This window comes from Drosophila obscura, unplaced genomic scaffold (assembly GCF_018151105.1).
Source record: "Drosophila obscura isolate BZ-5 IFL unplaced genomic scaffold, ASM1815110v1 contig_73, whole genome shotgun sequence".
Classification (NCBI taxonomy): domain Eukaryota; kingdom Metazoa; phylum Arthropoda; class Insecta; order Diptera; family Drosophilidae; genus Drosophila; species Drosophila obscura.
Genome location: NW_024542865.1, coordinates 7,085,062 through 7,102,992, shown reverse-complemented (window position 1 = coordinate 7,102,992; position 17,931 = coordinate 7,085,062). Strand labels below are relative to the sequence as shown.

Here is a 17,931-nt window from a genome sequence, read left to right as displayed (position 1 = left end):
CTGTTGGTATTGTGTGGCGGGGGCGGGTGTTGGGACTGGGACTGGGACTGGAGCTGTGTGGAGTGGAGTGGCTGGTCTTGTTATCCTTTACGCGAGGACTCGCTGGTAATCAATGAAATTACTTTTTAGTTCAAGGCAAGCCAATAGTGTTGCAAAATGAAATTATTGTGAGTCAGTTCCAGTGCCAGAGTGCCAGAGTGGCAGAATGGCAGAATGGCAGAAAGGACTGGCCCCCATCCTTCCTGCCCTGCTCAGCGTTTGCTAATGAAGTGTTGCCAAGATTGCAGGCGCTGCTGCTGGTATGGCTGTCGACGAACTGAGATATATTGGCGGGACATGCTAGCTCACATTTTTCAGTTATTGCGTTTCCTTTTCTTTACTCTACGCTGCTCTGCTCTGCTCTACTCTACTCTGCTCTACTCCACTCTGCTCTTCTCTGTTCTGTACTCGTTTCTTCTCTCCTTTCTTTTTCTTCTTTTTTTTTTTTTTGGGGTAGGGTGTTGCATACATTTGCGCTTAATGGCTTTGGGGAATTCCGATGACGTTTATAGTCGACAGTCAGCTCCAGCTCCTGCTCCTGCTCCTGCTTTGGCTACTGCTCTTTGCATCCTCGGGGAAATTTGCTTTTGAAACTTTTCCTGCTTTTCCCTGCTCTTTCCTCTCTACCTCTCTCTCTCTCTCGTTCTCTCACTCTTCTCGCACGGAATGTGCACGAGTATGTGCGAGAGGAGTATGAAAACACTTAAAGCTGCTGGCAGAAATGAATAGCAAAGAATTGGATTCGAAACACACACACACAGCCACACACACACACACACACACACACACACATACATAAAATAAAATAAAGCACAAATCCTGGCTGGACGACAATAACTCTTTGATGGTCAATGATTTGCTGATGGATGATCTTTCAAGCACTCAAAGTCCAAGCTGACTGCACAGGAACCTAATCCGGAGATTGTCAACTTGTCGAGCTGATTTTCCATGTCGTAAAGCTGGCAAATGTCTTCGTGATGCTGCTGCATGGCAGGGGGAATATTACAGATGAAAAAAACATAACGAATGGAAGCATAAATAAAATAGATTACTGCAGATTCTGTTCGCTAAGATAAAGGCAGCCGAGGAGGAGTTGGGCTTAGCTGAAATTTAATTGAAAGTTTAATGCGAACGGGTATAGCCAAGTAAAATATAATTTGGTTAATATTTTACTCCTTTGCCTAACATTTCACGCACAGAGCAGGCTGCTGCTCTCCGGCAATCCTTCCGGGCAGCGACGTGATCATCGGTTCCGGCTCTTGATGGAGTGCCAGTCGCGGCAGAAGTTGTCGAGCTCAGCAAATTACTGCAAATAGTTGCTCATCTGGAGCGGCGTGTATTGCCGTCCCAGGATGATTGACTGCGGCCAGGGTAGACGCCAACGCCAATGCCAACGCCAACGCCTCCGCTTGAGCAGAATGGATGGATGGATGGATGGAATGGGTTGGGGTTTGGGTTTGGGGTTGGTGGCATTGAAGGGTTAAGCGGGTCACAGTTGTCGCTGTTGGGCTTCCTGACAGTTGCAATTAATGCGGCAGTTGCAGTTCGGTTTTTGTGCAGCTCTTGCCAAAGATGATGCAACACGAGGAGGAGAAGCAGCAGCAGCAGCAGCAGCAGCAGCAGCAACAGCAGCTGCCCCATACCCATGACGATGTTGTTGTCGTTGTTGATGACATCCTATGGCTCTTCCTCTTGCCAGAATCCCTCCCAGAATTCCAACATCCCTGCCCGACCTGACTCCCCGCCTGCCTGCCTGATGCCTGCCTGATGCCTGCCTGCTGCCTGCCTGATGCCTGCCTGCTGCTGTCTCCTGCTAATTGGCATGCATCAATGCATCGATGACGTTTATTAGCAGTACTCAGACACACTCGAGGGGCTCCACAGCGGCTGCCACAGCGGAGGTGGGCTTGGATGGGCTTGGGTGGGTGGTGTGGCATATGCCAGGATTGAGGATTACACTCTCTGATGACGTTATTGTGTGCGCAGTGCGGCAAATTAACTTAATTTGATTTAATGGGCATCGCGAGTCAGATAGAGAGTCCGGAATCCAGAGGGCCATGCCATAGACAGTATGAAATGGGATTGGAGTTGGGTTGGGGTTGGGTTGGGGAGGGGACCAATTCCCTGTTCATATTGTAATAATGGCGATGATTGGATGCAGCTGCTGGATGATGCTGCTGCTGCTGGATGATGCTCGGGTGATCAGCCCAGAGCGGGCTTATTGAGTGCCTGATAATGCGGCCACCACCACTCAAACCTTGTTTCCATCACAAGCATAATTGGCCCATAGTTATTTGCCACTCCCCAGCCCATGCACAGAAACGGAAAAACTCTGCAACTGAGCCCAAAACTGGGTGCAAACTACTCCTAATGCTGTCATGCATATGTATATGTAAGGCTACAATCCTGGTGATAACTAATTTGGAAAATCAAACATATTCCTTTTGTTTGGAGCAGAACACCGCCGGACTAGCTGCTTTCAAATATGATTTTTGGCCTTCAGCCATTAAATGAATTCTTTGTTATTTCTTCTGTTTGCTTAAGCTTTTTCCCTGCTTGCCATGCTTCTCCTGCTTGCCATGCTTCTCCTGCTTGCCATGCTTGCCCTGCTATGCGCTCTCTCTCTCTCACTTGAAGTTCGCTCTTCGTTGTCTACTGCTTGTCTCTATGCTGCTTATCTATGCAGCTGCGCTCAGCGATCGGATCGGCAATGCAGTAACGCAAAGAGCAGGAATGACTCACTTGCAATTTGGATGCTATGCGCTCTCTCGAAGCTCGCTCTTAGGCGGCTTATCTACGCCGAACCGAACGAAGCTGCGCTCAGCAAGTTTAGTTGTCGTTTTACTTTGATACCATAATTTTAGCTAAATAAAAGCGGACCTTTATTCCCACACACTTCTACAAAAGTATATTTAATTCTATACTTGAAAACATTGCAAGCAACTTCAATAGCCCCTCAACTTAACTCCCCTTACTTGGATGCTTTGTTTCAATCTACATATGTCCAAGTTATTTAATAGACTTTTCCTATGCGTAACTTTATGCATATTTGCGTATGATTCCAAGCTCTATTCTCAAGCACTTATACCAGTAATCACTCCCATCCCATCCAATGACCCCAATCTGCTGCAGCAAAGTGAAATCCTTCTCAACATTCACCTCAACAAGCGTCACTTATCCAATCCTAGGTATAAGTATTATTACTTTACTTTGCTCACTCCAATTCGCTTTGGCTCTCCAAAAAAAAAAAATCACATCAATTGACACAACTGTGAGTCCCACGCACGAGATCCCTCTGGCAGAGGGCCCCTCCCCCCCCGTCATGCCATGAGGTCTTCATTAGCCCGCGAGATGTAAACATTCATTCAGGGCGGCTCGGGTGCTCTCTCTCGCTCAGGTATCTGTTACTTTCGCACACACATATGTATGCTATGTATTTACGAGAGTACATATGCAATCCTCTAAGAATAAGTATTCCACACGAAATGTGTGTTGTGTTGTGTTGGGGGGGAGGGGTGCGAGCACTGATTTAGCTGCTGGCTCTCCTCCCTGGCGTCGTAGTCGTAGTCGTTGTCGTTGTCGGTTCTTGTTTCGTTGATACTACTGTTCCACTTATTGTCGTTGTTGTCGTCGTCGTCATCAGGTCGAGTGGCAGCATTTAATGAGGTGCAAATGAGCTTGTCCTGGCATCAACAGCACCAAGACACTCAGAGAGACGACGATGGTTGCGGTGCGGTGGTGCGGGGAGGCGGTAGGTGCAAAAGAAGAGTCGCATCACTTTAAAAAGAAATTAGCTGCCAGGAGTAGGCCAAGTGGCAGAGGAGGACCCAAGGAGAAGCAGCAGCACCAGCAGCAGCAGCAGGAGCATCAGGCTGTAGGGGAACAAGGCGGCAAGGGGGCAGGGAAGCTTCAGGATGAGTGGCAAATGTTGTTGCTAATTTCTTCAGTTTTTTTATTCCATTTTATATACACATATATATGTATATATTTTTTTTTTTGTATTTTTCTTCAAATGTCTTGTCTGTCTGTCTATCTGTCTGTTTGTCTGTGTGTGTTTTTCGAGAATTTTACATATTTTCTATGAAAATTACCATAGACACATGGCTGTTTGCCCCATCCTGGCCCTCATGTGGCCCTCCTACACTGCTCCTCTGCTCCTCTGCTGAAATGCCAGGCACGTAGTCGTGGGTGCACCCACTTAACATGATAAGCGACAAGACACCTAACATGTTCAACACGACACCTTCACGACGACAGCAACGACAGCAGAGTCCCGGACTCGTATGCCACTACTGGATGCTACGAGGTGGTGGCTGGTACCGGAGCACCACTGAAACACTGAAACACTGAAGCACTGGCTGCACGAGGTGGCAGTGCTGAGCACTTGGCTTGCTTACGGCCAGCGCATATTCAGTGGGCTTGCACTTAATGGATTGAATGGAGTTGGTTCTCAGGGAAATATATATATTTGAAAGTTTACTTAACTGAATTGAAGATTGAAGCTGGCCGATTCAAGTGTGACTTTATTTGGCTTTCTTTGGATGCTCCCAACATCAGTTCAGTTTCAGCTAACAAAAAAAAAGAGCAGAACTGTTTTGCGTGGCTGGATCGGATGGTGGTGGTGTGTGATGCTGATGGTTGTGACATGCTAAGGTAGCTGCTAACCGCGTGAAGACTGTCGCGCGTTCTTGTCGCTGACGCTTTTGCCTGTTCTTTGGATCTTTGTGGCGGGTTCCGTTCCTGCTGTTGACTTGCGGCTATGCGTGTCTCCTGCTTTGCACACCCCACACAGTCATGGTGCCTGGCGTTTGTCGGTCTATGCGGCCGGTCTGACCCCAAGCCGCCTACACGACGGGCACTCCACTCCAGCCCATCCCTGCTCTCATATTAAGCAAGTGACTGCGTACGTGTATGGCATAAGTTGCCGCAATATTTCGCTGTCTGCCCCTTTTTAGTCCTGCCATTTTCCACTTCCACCCACCCCCCCACACACACACAGAGCTCTCATCTACACGTAGCTCGTAGCCCCAATTATCTATTTGCTAAAACATTTGTAAACTGTTTTTTCCTTTGACTAATTAGTGTGCTTTATAATTTTAATTTTCTCTTTGGCTTGCTGTGCATATTCAATAAAATGTTTTTGCTCTTTGTGTGCCGTAACGTAAGCGGATTAAGTCCTCAATGGCAAAATGAATTCTAAATGTTTTGGAAAATGCCCAGCCATACTGTTGAATGCGTTTTCTTGGCTGGCTGGCTGGCTGGCTGGCTGGCTGGCTGGCTGGCGAGTGATGTGGCGGGGCCTTAGGAATAGTTTGGTCAAAGGTGAATGGCAATTGGCCATGACAGACATATTAGTAATTGTGAATTTATTTATTTTTTAGCGACTTACACTTTGGAATGCAACCAAAATATTTCATTAAATTTGTACACACTTTTGCACACACATTTGGGTACTTTTATTATGCACACGAAACGGGAAGGGAACTAATTAGATATATTTCTATGCAAAGTAATGACAGCTTTAAACAGATCTTAGAGAGTAACAAATTCTGCATTTATAGTAAGATGTTAAATATATATTAAATTTATTTATCTGCCATACGAGCATTGCGAATGACTGGAAAGTGTATACAACGATAGCCAACACTCTGTTTCACTTTTCTAAATCCATAAATACATACATATTTACATACATATGTATGTTTGTACATGCAAAGATGATGCCAGACTTGTATATTAAATTATTGTAAATTGTTTTTAAATTTTAGTTTCAGTTCCTTTGTAATTGCTACAGTTAATAACTGTAATCCGCTTAACTGAAACGGAGAGAATAATATCAAAGGCACAGAGAATATGTGAAAATAATAATAATTATCTTAAAAGAAAATAGCGAGAAAGTTCACATACCTCAGAGAAAGAAGTACATACATATATGTATGTGCATTAATATTACATAAAACGAGAGGAGTGTGAGTCGCTTCTGGGACGCGACTCACTATACCCGTACTCAGTCAGTATATACATTTTTGGGTTATGATTTTAAGAATTTTAGATTTTACATTTTACATTTTTTGTACTAGACTCACTACAATCAATGTATATTATACACTAACAGTAGATTGTACAGTTCCAATTAGATTCTACATCTCCTCCGCTAGGTGGGACGAACGCGGCGAGGTGAGCGGGGATGGTTGGTTGCTTGGTCGGGGGGGGGGGGCACTGTATCTCATTCTGGCTATAATTATGATCCGATCTGATTCAGTCGGCAATCTGGTAGATATTGGCATTTCTACGATCGGTTTAGTTTTATCGTATCTTTACTGTGCCGCCACGATTTTCGTCCTTGTGTGGGCGGAGAGGGCGGGGCGTTTGAACACTTGAGCAGGGATCACATGGTCTGGAACCAAATTGGTTTCCTAGCTAAGCTTGGATCCAGGCGCTCATCGAGACGGACAGCGGACGGACGGACAGACGGACGGCAGACGGACATGGCTATTGACTCGGCTATGATGCTGATCAGTATTCTTTATGGGGTGAACGTTTCCCTCTGCGTTGCACACCCACTTTACCACAATTATACCCCTAACCTTTTGGGTACGGGTATAAAAAAAACTATTAAACACAAAGAGAATGTTTTGGACTTTCACAACAATTACAACAAACATTTATGTCTCCAAACGTATAAAAAAAAATTTAGTTACTTTCTGCTGATTAAATCTTTTTTTTTTTTTTGGATCACACTTCTTAGCTTACCCGCACGGGATAGCACAATAATCTCAGCTTGCACATATATGTACTTATGACCTTTGAAAACCACGAGTTATTACACATGTTATTTAAAACGGTACAAAGAATGAATAGATAATAGATAAGAGTACAAAGTAGCATACCTACAAAGAATATACCTTTACCTTTATAGAAAATATAAGCAAAGCAAAAAGTGCACATATACTTCTTTCTCTGAGGTATATCATTTTTCGGATATATGCACATAAGTGGTGCATCCATTAGGGAGGGGAGTGTAGTATGGTAGCTTAGTGAATTTCCTCTCGGAGCACCAGACCATTGAGCATAGAACAAAGTAGTTAAGTATACGACCCGTATACGTTGCATGGGTACATCGTGGATGAATCTATATATTGTACAATTTTAAAGGTGTTCAAATGCTCTTCCGAAGTACTCCCTACCACCCTAAGTGATTATTCCGGAATATATACCAGTATTTATTGCTTTTAACTGCGTCCAATAGTCCCCTTACAGATGTGGTTTACTGCTGCTAAAAATTACCCGCTGTGAATATGTTTTGGTTACAAGTGAATGCTTCTTTTGGTTCTGGCCATTTTTTTAATAGTTTAACAATTGCACTCAACAGACATGCAAGAACATTATAATTTTATTGAGTTCCTCTTTGGGGCCATTAACTTTCTTTTTTTTAATTTTGTATTTATGATTGGATCCTCGAAAGTCTCATCCTGAACATCACTTGGTGCCTCCGGTCTCTGGTCAGAGAAACAAATTGAATTATCGGAGCGATCCACCGCGAACTTCTTAGACTTGGATTCGAGGGTACTCTGGGGATCCAGGAAACGCCGGAGTTAGAACTGATATTGAGACACGTTTGCCGGCTTCAACTGCAGCTCGTACTCCCTCTCATCTCTGCCACTGATCGCTGTCTCTTTCAGCACGCCGATCAGGGTAAGGTTCTTTAGCGACGCCTCAATCAAGGTGTCCAGGTCATGGACAGGATTGACGTTTTTCATGGTGTAACCCACCTCCAACTTGATGGCTGACAACGGGATTGAGTCCTGGAACAGCCGCTCCGAGGAGTGATAGATGGCCTTGAGCACGTGTCTGTTGACCACCTTCGGCACACGGAAGCAATCCATGTCGTTACGGCGTTAAAAAATAAATTTTAATACGAGTAGAGAAGGGAGCTCGTTACAGTTTGGCCTTAAACTGAAGTTGTTTTATTTGTTTGTTTGTATAAATCACTCAAAATCTCAGAGCATGCTCCACCTATGTATATTTTTATATGGATATGGATCCATCCGACTGCTTTCTATCGTGACCTGTGCACTGGGGTCAACCCAAATATTATTTGCCTTTTATGCAACGAAATTGATTAGGCGCCAGTTCCCTAGATTTTTACCTATGTCATACATTGGACCATTTTCATGTTTAGTAACTGGTTAAGAACGCAAAATGATGTACATAATTCTGTTAGTTATAGTTTGACCAAGGTCAAATCAATGTGACTTAAAATCCCCTTGCCTGTGGCACTTTCCCAGTGCCCAGCCAATAGATAAGTAAATAAATAAAAAGTTATTTTGCGTTTCCAGACCGAAATACAAGTACTATTTAGCATATTCCTTGGCAGCCACAAAATAACCATTTTAAGTGGCAATTTAGTGTCCAAAGTCTAAGATTAAATTGAGAGCAGAAAATGCTTTAACTGATATACATGTGAGCTGCCACTTGGGCTTGAATCTGTTTGAAGCGAATAACACATACACACACACACACTATACATACACATACACGTACAATGTACAATGACGAAAACGAAAACGTAGAAGAGCAACAAACCAGCAAAAAGGAGAGAAGCGGAACAGAACAGAACAGAACAGCCATGCCATGAATATGAAAAGTAAACACGAAAAAAACGAATGTGAATCGATGCTTTAGATACCCTTGCTGATCCATCCCTCTCGTTCTCCTTTCGCTCCTATTTTTTCTTGATTTGTAACAAATTTCGCATTTCCGCCAATTATTTCCCATAGAATTATTCTACGGTATGTTACAGTGAAGCTTTATGATATGTACATACAATATTACGATACGAATTTGATTCATATTTTATCGAGTAATAATTCTGATAATTCTTCCAGCGATCAGCTGCATATCATGTGATGTAATGCTGCGATATTGGTTAGCACAGCTTAAGAGTATACATATGTATCTACATATATACTGAGTTTAGTTACTAGTTTAAGCCTTGATAGCGGAGCATCTAAAGATATATAAATATATATATAGTTGCTGCCGTATCTGCTTGTTGTCTAAAATTGTTAGAGCCCGCTCAAGGTAGGGTATCACGAAACGCACAGCTACGAAGCATAAAAAATTGTTTTCCTCCTGTGATTGAAGCGGCCCCTGGGGTCGGTTTCCTCACCAAATTGCAGGGGATGCCGTGGCATCATCGCTGGGTATGGGTAAGTGAAGGTGGCGATGGTAACATTTTGCTTTGGGCGGAAATATCATTGGAAGCGCGGCTCGGCGTTGGCGTTGGCGGAGGTCGGGGGTCAGATTGGCAACAGTTGTATAAACGATTGGGATGTTTACTTCATAATATGCCGAATGGGGGGGATGCGATGGCTCGAACGGTGGATAGTGGGATGTGCGGGATGTGGCATGCTCGTATGTGTGTTGAGAATGCCTCCTGGCAGCTGTGCCCACCCCAACACCTACATGTGTAGGTAGCAGTGGAAAATCACCGAAAAGCAAAACAAAAACAACAAATCGGTCCTAGCAGAAGTTGGGAAGCGAGGGATGCACAAACTGGACGACACTCTGGCACAAACAGGAGCCGCTGATTTTTCTACCTTGTTATTTTCGTAGCAGGTGAGCTGCAGGGCCGCCCCCCCCAATAAGCCCGTAAACGAATAAAAATGAAATCCAAATCAAATTCCTTTCACTATGCATGTAAAATTGCATTGGCGCATGCCGCGGGGGGGCATAGATAGATGGGGAAACAGGCACAGAAATTTGTGACTTTCTTTGCATGAAAATGTGGGCCCAAGGAAACAGAACCAACCTGTACACGAGAAATGGTAGAGAAACAGTCGAGCGGGCAGCCGAGGAGTGCTCTGGCCGTTGGAGTTGTGTGGAGGTGCCAGGAGATAGTGTTCTTGGCGTTTGCCAAAAGGCGCCTGCGCCACCGCCCGAGTGCCGAGCCCAACGATAGCGGGGGCTGGGGGTGTAAGTTCTTTTTTTATAGCTGAGTGGGGAGGTGTCGGAATCCAATCAGCCCACGGGGAAATAAAAACCTGATAGGGTTCGCATTTTATTATAGGAGTTGTACATCCCAAGCGTAGATACCGACAGCACGAAACTGACACGAAAATGTCACTGTGCCATAAACAAAGTCACATTATGTATAGCCATATATACACATGTAAATATGTGAGTACTAGATAGCAGCATTGGTTTTAACTATTCAAAATGCATGCACCACAATTTTAATTGAAATCTATTAAAATTCTCGACTATTTGTTTTAATTTTCATTAGACAAAAGTAAGACTAATTTTGAGTAGAACTTCGCAATTCCGTAAAACTAATGAGTGCAGAACGAAGAGAACATTACGCTGAAGGACATTCAGGGACTGCAGGGCAATGATGTACCCAGGACAGTGGAAAGGGCCAGTTGCCAATCAGAGCTGCAGAGCGCGTCTGAGGTTTATTTATTTTGCTGTAGCTACAAATGAATTTGTATGTGAATGTACCTACTATTGTAAATGCTGGGAAATTTGTATCTCCAAGTTGCCTAAAGTCTAAAGTCATTTTTAGGCAGGCGATTACAGATTATTGTCTGGCGACATTCCCAAATTCTTACCGTTCAAACATTGTGAATATATTTTACAAGACAAGATGGACCATAGACGCGTTGAGACCAGCGATGATGAGAACTTCGATATTGAGCCCGTTGAGCCCGTTGAGCTATTTGATGATGAGCCCGACGAGACGCTGCATGAGCGCCTCTCTTCCTATTTGGAACTTGTGCCGGTGCCGGTTCGCAGCGCCATGTGCAGAGTCGCCAATACCGTCAAGATACTCACATCGAATCCCTCATTGATGTTCGTCACAGCCTCGTTCATTTTGTGGGCGCGCCTCATCCAGAAGATCAACCGCTACAAGTAGCTACCGCAGGGGGCACCAGACGGGATCTGTACACTTGTTTGCCCACCCACATGCACCACATTGCCACACGTTAGACCATTTCACGCAATGTCAATCAATCAATCAAATAAAAACAATTATTAAATAAATAAAATTAAGCGAACGGCGGGAAGCGCTTCTTTCTGGTTATTACGTATACGTATTACGCATACGCATTTTGTATTTGCTCTATACTGTATAAAAAAAGCTAACGAAATATTTAAATGGAGCTATGGACGGATTTTGCGCCCACTTCTGACTCGAATGACTCGAAGGAAACAGGCTTTAAGCCTCTTAGAACATGACAATGGGCAAAAATCACATCAGCAAGCAGCGCAGCGCAGCGCAGCACAGAGGCGGAGCGAAGCCGAGCAAAGTGACCAGCAATGGGTCGACAGTAGTCTAGTTCGATGGACATGTCATGGCATTCCCCACTGTACCGCCGTGTACCGCCCCCTTGCCCCACCGCACGCTGTAAATCTATCACTCCTTCGCTTCATCTCTCTCTCTAGCAATTTGCATCTCGGACGCTCCCATCTTTGTTGCATCGTTCCCCCCCCCTACACGCCCCTTCCCTGCCCACACCACCACAAAAAGGATTTCAAAATCAATTTGATTTCCCAGTTAGGGGCAAAGGTTACTCTTTGTAGTCGTGAGTGAGTGAGTGGGGGGGGCAGGGCAGGGCAAGGCAGAGTGAACGCGAGGGAGTATCAGAGATGCGCTCTCTCCCGCACTCAATATGCAGCACTGTCTCTCGTCGCTCGTCTCTCGCTTTTTGATTTCGTTTGCTTTTGCCAATTTCCACGGGCCTCCTCCGTCCACTACGTTTTATTTTTTATACCCTAGCGGAGGGTTTCACGACGATTGAAGCGCATAGCAGGTAGAAGTACGTAGAGGCAGGTAGAAGCAGGCAGTCGCGGGTAGAAAAGCTCGCGTGATAGCTCGCCGCTTCCACCAGACGGCGGAAGTCCCTCATGTAATAAAATCTTCAGAGAGACAAATTTTTTGTTTTGTTTTGTGATTAATTATCTTCTGACATATATTTACACAAATAAGTAGGTAGTATGCATGTACGTACGAAGTGCAAGGGTATCTTACGATTCGCCTCAGATACGAGTCTTTTATTCTTATCGTTTCGTTCTCTCCATATCCGCTGTCTTCTCCTTTTTGTTGCTTTGTTAATCTGGTTTGCGACTCGCCGCTTTGTTTGACTTCATTCGATCGGATTGTTTAGGTTACCCCTACCCACGGCCATGCCCACAGCCCATTCTTTGAGAGAGTGAAATGAAATTTGAATTTTACTTTCAATTCCAAAATGTATGGCGAATGCATAAGGTGCATAGGGTAATATGTGCATACACCCCCTGAGGATCAGGGGACCCTCTCCAGCACGTTGACGACTGGGACTAACCTTAACCGAGGTCTGAGCTGAACTTATGGGGCTCTGCTGATTATTATGACCTATTCTGTACGAGATGAAAATTAATCCTGGTTCTCATGAGATACTCTCAAAGCCAAAAACAATTGCTCTGCAGTTCTACAATTTATGTATTTGTACTAAACAGACTTGAACAGAATTAAGTCTGTTCTACGAGTATTCTGCAGCTTTATTTTGTATTTACTTTTCCCCACTCGACAACAACAAAATACTACTGGACCCCCCTACTTGTTGTTTGCTTTAAAATTCACCAAAATTATTTGATAATAGAAAATGAAATTGCAACAAATTCCCACACAATCGCAAAAGAATGAAACAGAAAAATCGAATCGAAAATAAAGTGGATGCCATCAGCAAAACGCCATTGCGTCAGTTCGATTTACCTTCTTCCCTTAACGCTCAAGATGCGACTCCTCTACCCCCGCCCTCGCCACCGCTCCCCGTGGCAATTGCTTGTCGACAGCTGTTGCAGCACTTCATGGGGTCGAGGATGCGAGGCTGCGAGGCTGCGAGGATGTGGGTCCTGGTTAGTCTAAGGGCAACAATGTTGTCGCATTTGTAGCCGTCTTGCAGGTCTTTCTCTATCTCTTTCTGGCTGTGCTTTTGAGAGCCAGAACCAGAACCAGACACTGCCCCCCAACTTGGCTCGCCCCATACGAATACGAGTGTGTGTATGTCTGAGTGTGTGTGTGTGTGTGTGTGTGTGTGTGTGTGTGTGTGTGGGGGGGGGGCTGCATTGGGTTAAAGAATTCCAATCAGCAGGACCATTGTTCTTGAAGACAGACATTCGCCCCGAAAATTGAAGATAATTGAAGTGTAAAACGTTGAAAGCGGAAGTGCAGCAGTCAGAAAGAGGTTTGCCTGCAGCATGCAGCATGCAGCATGCACCCGCCGCCCTGCTACCACACCGCACCATCTTTTGGTTCTGTTTGTGCTGATGTCAAGGCATGTACAATTTTGGCAGCAGCCCCAGCCGCAGCCCCAGCCCCAGCTCCAGCCCCTGCCCGCCGCTCGGTTAGCTCTTCAAACTTTGTGAGTCACGTCGAATGCGAAAATGATGAGACAACTGGCCCAGAGAGGGACGTACACACTTCGGGGCGTACCGGACCGTACCGGACCGGACAACAAGCCAAAGATTAGTTGCAGTTGGGTGAATACTCAGCCTTGAATACCCTTCAAGTTTTCAATAGTTATCTACTGGAATTACATAAAGTGAAGTAAAGTTTTGTTGCTCCATTTAAATATCAGAATAATTGCTGCACATTTAAAAATTTAAGATAAAACAGCCAAACAGAGCATAGAGTATAGTGATTCTGCCCTCGGTAAAGGGTATACAAGTAATGTCATTTATTGTGAGCAGACCACACACCACAGCGCAAATGGAGGCCAACAATAAAAGTGTTTACTGCATGCAAATCAACAACAATGAAAGCCAGAGAGCCACGCCACGCCACGCTATGCAAATCGCTGAGAGAACGACAAGCACACTAACGGTGTCGAGACAATGCAGCTGCCCGACCAATTGCCAATGTAAAAATAACAAGAACAAGAGCAAGTAACAGAAACAGTAACAGATGAAGCAGAGCGAAGAGCGGAGAGCGACTGAATCAAAGTTCAATGGGAGAGAGCCAGAGATGGAGAGCCGAAGCTTTGTGCTTTTTTTTACCGGCAGCAGCAGCAGCAGCAGTAACAGCAGCAGCAGCAGCAGTAACAGGCAGTAACAGCAGCAGCAAAGCCGTCTTCTGGGCATAAGAAAACCAAAAACAAGATTAACGATTAACGAATAAAGTAACTTTTAATTTTGTGCACTTACTGCATCTCATATCCAATTGTATGCTTTAAAATAGGGCAGGGTTACGGGGTACAAGAAGTTCCATTCATCAAAGAACTTTTGATAGTGGTAATTGTTAGGCCTATAGATTATTTTCCCATGGTTGAACAGGCCCAGCTCGAAAAACTTGAGACACCCTATCAGGTTGCCCCTGAGACGCCACAGGCTGGTGTGCACCCCATCCAGCGTGGCTTCGATCTCCAGGGCGCGCTTCTCACTGTCTATTATGGCAAAGTTGTAGCTGAAAATGACGCCGACCGAGTAGCAGCGCACCGGCACACCGGCGGCACAGAGTCGCCGCATGAGCGGAGCATTGGCCGCCAGCATTTTGTCGCTGGCGAGAATGCGCACACGGACACCCCGCCAATGGGCAGCCACTATGCAGTCCAGGTACCGGGCATTGTCGGCGGACAGCAGCACAACGTCCAGGCACATTTTGGCCTGGTCAATCAGCTTAGCAGCGCGCTTGAGCCAGCAGTCATTGCGGCTAGACTGCCAACTGCCAAATAGGACGACACGGCCGGTATTCGGCATGCCGTACACATCCTGCCAGAGTGTGAGGCTGCTCGCGTAAAGGCAGCGACGCACCTGCGGCTTGGACCAGAAGTCAATGCAGGCACCCAAAGCGTCCTGGCAGCGTTTCATCAACCTGTGAGGGATTCCCGGGATGCCGTTTGTCATTCGAATGTATTTGCCGCATTTGCCTTCCAACTTACCAAATACACAAATAACCAAAAGAACGTAAAAGCCAAAACAACAGATCCCTGCGGGATTCCAATCGCATGAGAGTGCCCCAGGCGCTGACAAAACTGGGGATCAGGGCTCATGTGTGTGAGTCGCTCAAGGAATCTTCATTTCATTTGCTGGCATCACTTACCAAATTTGGAGATTGGCCAACGAGCTTGAGAGCCAATCTGTCAGGTCGCGGCTGCGCTTCGATCGTAAGAGAATGCTCCACATGCCTATAAAACTGTCGGGCAGCACATGTCAGCTGGAGGGAGTCGTTCGTTCATTTGCCGCACAACTTACCAAATGAGAAAATAGGCAAGTGCCATTTTAAGCCATGGCAACAGGCGCTCAAAGTGCAGCGATCCAACAATTGTGCTAAAGCTGTGGCAAATACCAATATCGTTAGAGTCTGTGTGTGTGTGGCAATTCGCTGGCTGGAATGTTCAACGTACCACAGGTGCAGATCGGACAAGATGCTGGCCATTGTATGGCCTGCAATCTAACTATTCAACGAAGGCAACGGAGACTGTCTTGCTACTAAAGCTGCCAGTGTAATTTTATTTTATTGTGTTGTATCGTATATATTGGAGTATTTATTAGAGCTGACATACAAGTAACTGTGCTCATGACTACATCAAAATTTTGACATTGAATCAATCAAAGGATTTATTTTTACGGAACTGGAAGTTGCTTTTGCGAAAGGAACATTGATATATGTATTATTATTATTAAAATTTATTTTAATATATTAGAAATATTTTTAAATTAATTATGCGGACTGGAAGTTGCTTTTACAAAACATTGATATATTATTTTTACATATTAAAATTAACTTTAATAAATTAGGAATATTTTTAAAATTAATTATGTGGAACTAAAAGTTGTTTCACGAAAGGAACATCGATATATTATTTTACATATTAAAATTAACTTTAATACATTAGAAATATTTTTAAAATTAATTATGCGACTGAGTTACTTTTACAAGGAACATTGATATATTATTTTTACATATTAAAATTAACTTTAATACTTAGAAATATTTTTAAAATTAATTATGCGGAACTGGAAGTTACTTTTACAAAGGACATTATATATTATTTTTACATATTAAAATTAACTTTAATACATTAGGAATATTTTTAAAATTAATTATGCGGACTGGAAGTTGCTTTTACAAAGGAACATTGATATATTATTTTTACATATTAAAATTAACTTTAATACATTAGGAAATATTTTTAAATTAATTATGCGGAACTGGAAGTTACTTTTACAAAAGACATTGATATATTATTTTTACATATTAAAATTAACTTTAATACATTAGGATATTTTTAAAATTAATTATGCGGAACTGGAAGTTACTTTTACAAAGGAACATTGATATATTATTTTTACATATTAAAATTAACTTTAATACATTAGGAAATATTTTTAAATTAATTATGCGGAACTGGAAGTTACTTTTACAAAAGGAACATTGATATATTATTTTTACATATTAAAATTAACTTTAATACATTAGGAAATATTTTTAAAATTAATTATGCGGAACTGGAAGTTACTTTTACAAAGGAACATTGATATATTATTTTTACATATTAAAATTAACTTTAATACATTAGGAAATATTTTTAAAATTAATTATGCGGAACTGGAAGTTGCTTTTACGAAAGGAACATTGATATATTATTTTTACATATTAAAATTAACTTTAATAAATTAGGAAATATTTTTAAAATTAATTATGTGGAACTAAAAGTTGCTTTCACGAAAGGAACATCGATATATTATTTTTACATATTAAAATTAACTTTAATACATTAGGAAATATTTTTAAAATTAATTATGTGGAACTGGAAGTTACTTTTACAAAAGGAACATTGATATATTATTTTTACATATTAAAATTAACTTTAATACATTAGGAAATATTTTTAAAATTAATTATGCGGAACTGGAAGTTACTTTTACAAAAGGAACATTGATATATTATTTTTACATATTAAAATTAACTTTAATACATTAGGAAATATTTTTTAAATTAATTATGCGGAACTAAAAGTTGCTTTTACGAAAGGAACATTGATATATATTTTGTTTACATATTAAAATTAACTTTAATACATTAGGAAATATTTTTTAAATTAATTAGGTGGAACGCTAGCATCGACCCCTGCCGGCACTGATATTAAATTAAAAATCTGAAATCGATGACGGAATTAAATTAAACTATTTCCTGGTCTTATTTTTAGCTGTCCACCAACAGCAGCATTAAATACATTACATACATATGTATGTACGTACATATGTGTACGGGTATGTACTCCCTTCCCTTTTTCAATTAACAAGCGGCGATCGCTACTGGACCCACAGCCCCCATACATACATGCATAATTACGAGCATACAAAGGATTCCCCAATCCCCACTCGCCAATCCCTTTAAATAAATATTCGAACATTAACGAAAACTCATCGACATCAATTCTGGCCAAGACCCCCAACATTCGCGCAGCCCCCTCTCGCCCAGCCTGCTGGGCCATCCCAACGTTCCAGCAGCGTTCCGTCCGTCCCTGCGTATTTTCGCAGCGCTAATGACAAATGCAATAAATTTTCAGCACATACTTACAGATGCTTACGCACACACACACACACACACACACACACACACACACATGGACAGATAGCTTTACCCTGTCCGTAACACTCCTCCTGGTCATTGCTTTATATCCTTTCGATCTTTCCTTTATTTTTTATTTTTATTTTTATTTTTTGTATGTCGTATTGGCATACCCTCTAAAGGCAAACCAGATGGTATACATAGATGGGAACGACCTGCCAAGAACGGATTAAACATATCCTATTTGTGGAACAATCGGCCGCTAAAAAAGTCTCTCCAGGAGAGCGTTTCTAGCAGCAAAGGATGCGCCAGGGTATGCAGCGCTCCAGGCCCGA

At 43.0% G+C, this 17,931-nt stretch overlaps 1 protein-coding gene across 1 annotated transcript; it reads right to left on the bottom strand.

Annotated features, from left to right (window-relative positions):
- Window positions 1–13,713: 13,713 nt before the first annotated feature.
- Window positions 13,714–15,615, bottom strand: LOC111076436. Its single transcript, XM_022370238.2, has 6 exons — window positions 15,426–15,615; window positions 15,274–15,354; window positions 15,122–15,214; window positions 14,961–15,053; window positions 14,227–14,893; window positions 13,714–14,155 (listed from the first exon to the last, which is right to left on the bottom strand). The coding sequence occupies exons 1-5, from the start codon at window positions 15,455–15,457 to the stop codon at window positions 14,233–14,235; spliced, it is 960 nt and encodes a 319-aa protein (XP_022225930.2). The 5' UTR covers window positions 15,458–15,615; the 3' UTR covers window positions 13,714–14,155; window positions 14,227–14,232.
- Window positions 15,616–17,931: the final 2,316 nt, after the last annotated feature.

Excerpts from the sequence above, each read along its gene's own strand:
- LOC111076436 (XM_022370238.2), bottom strand. The coding sequence starts at position 15,457 with ATGGCCAGCATCTTGTCCGATCTGCACCTGTG. Across the intron at positions 15,355-15,425 it reads TTGTCCGATCTGCACCTGTG|CTTTAGCACAATTGTTGGAT; the intron begins GTACGTTGAACA and ends TATTTGCCACAG. Across the intron at positions 15,054-15,121 it reads TTGGCCAATCTCCAAATTTG|TTTTGTCAGCGCCTGGGGCA; the intron begins GTAAGTGATGCC and ends CCTGATCCCCAG.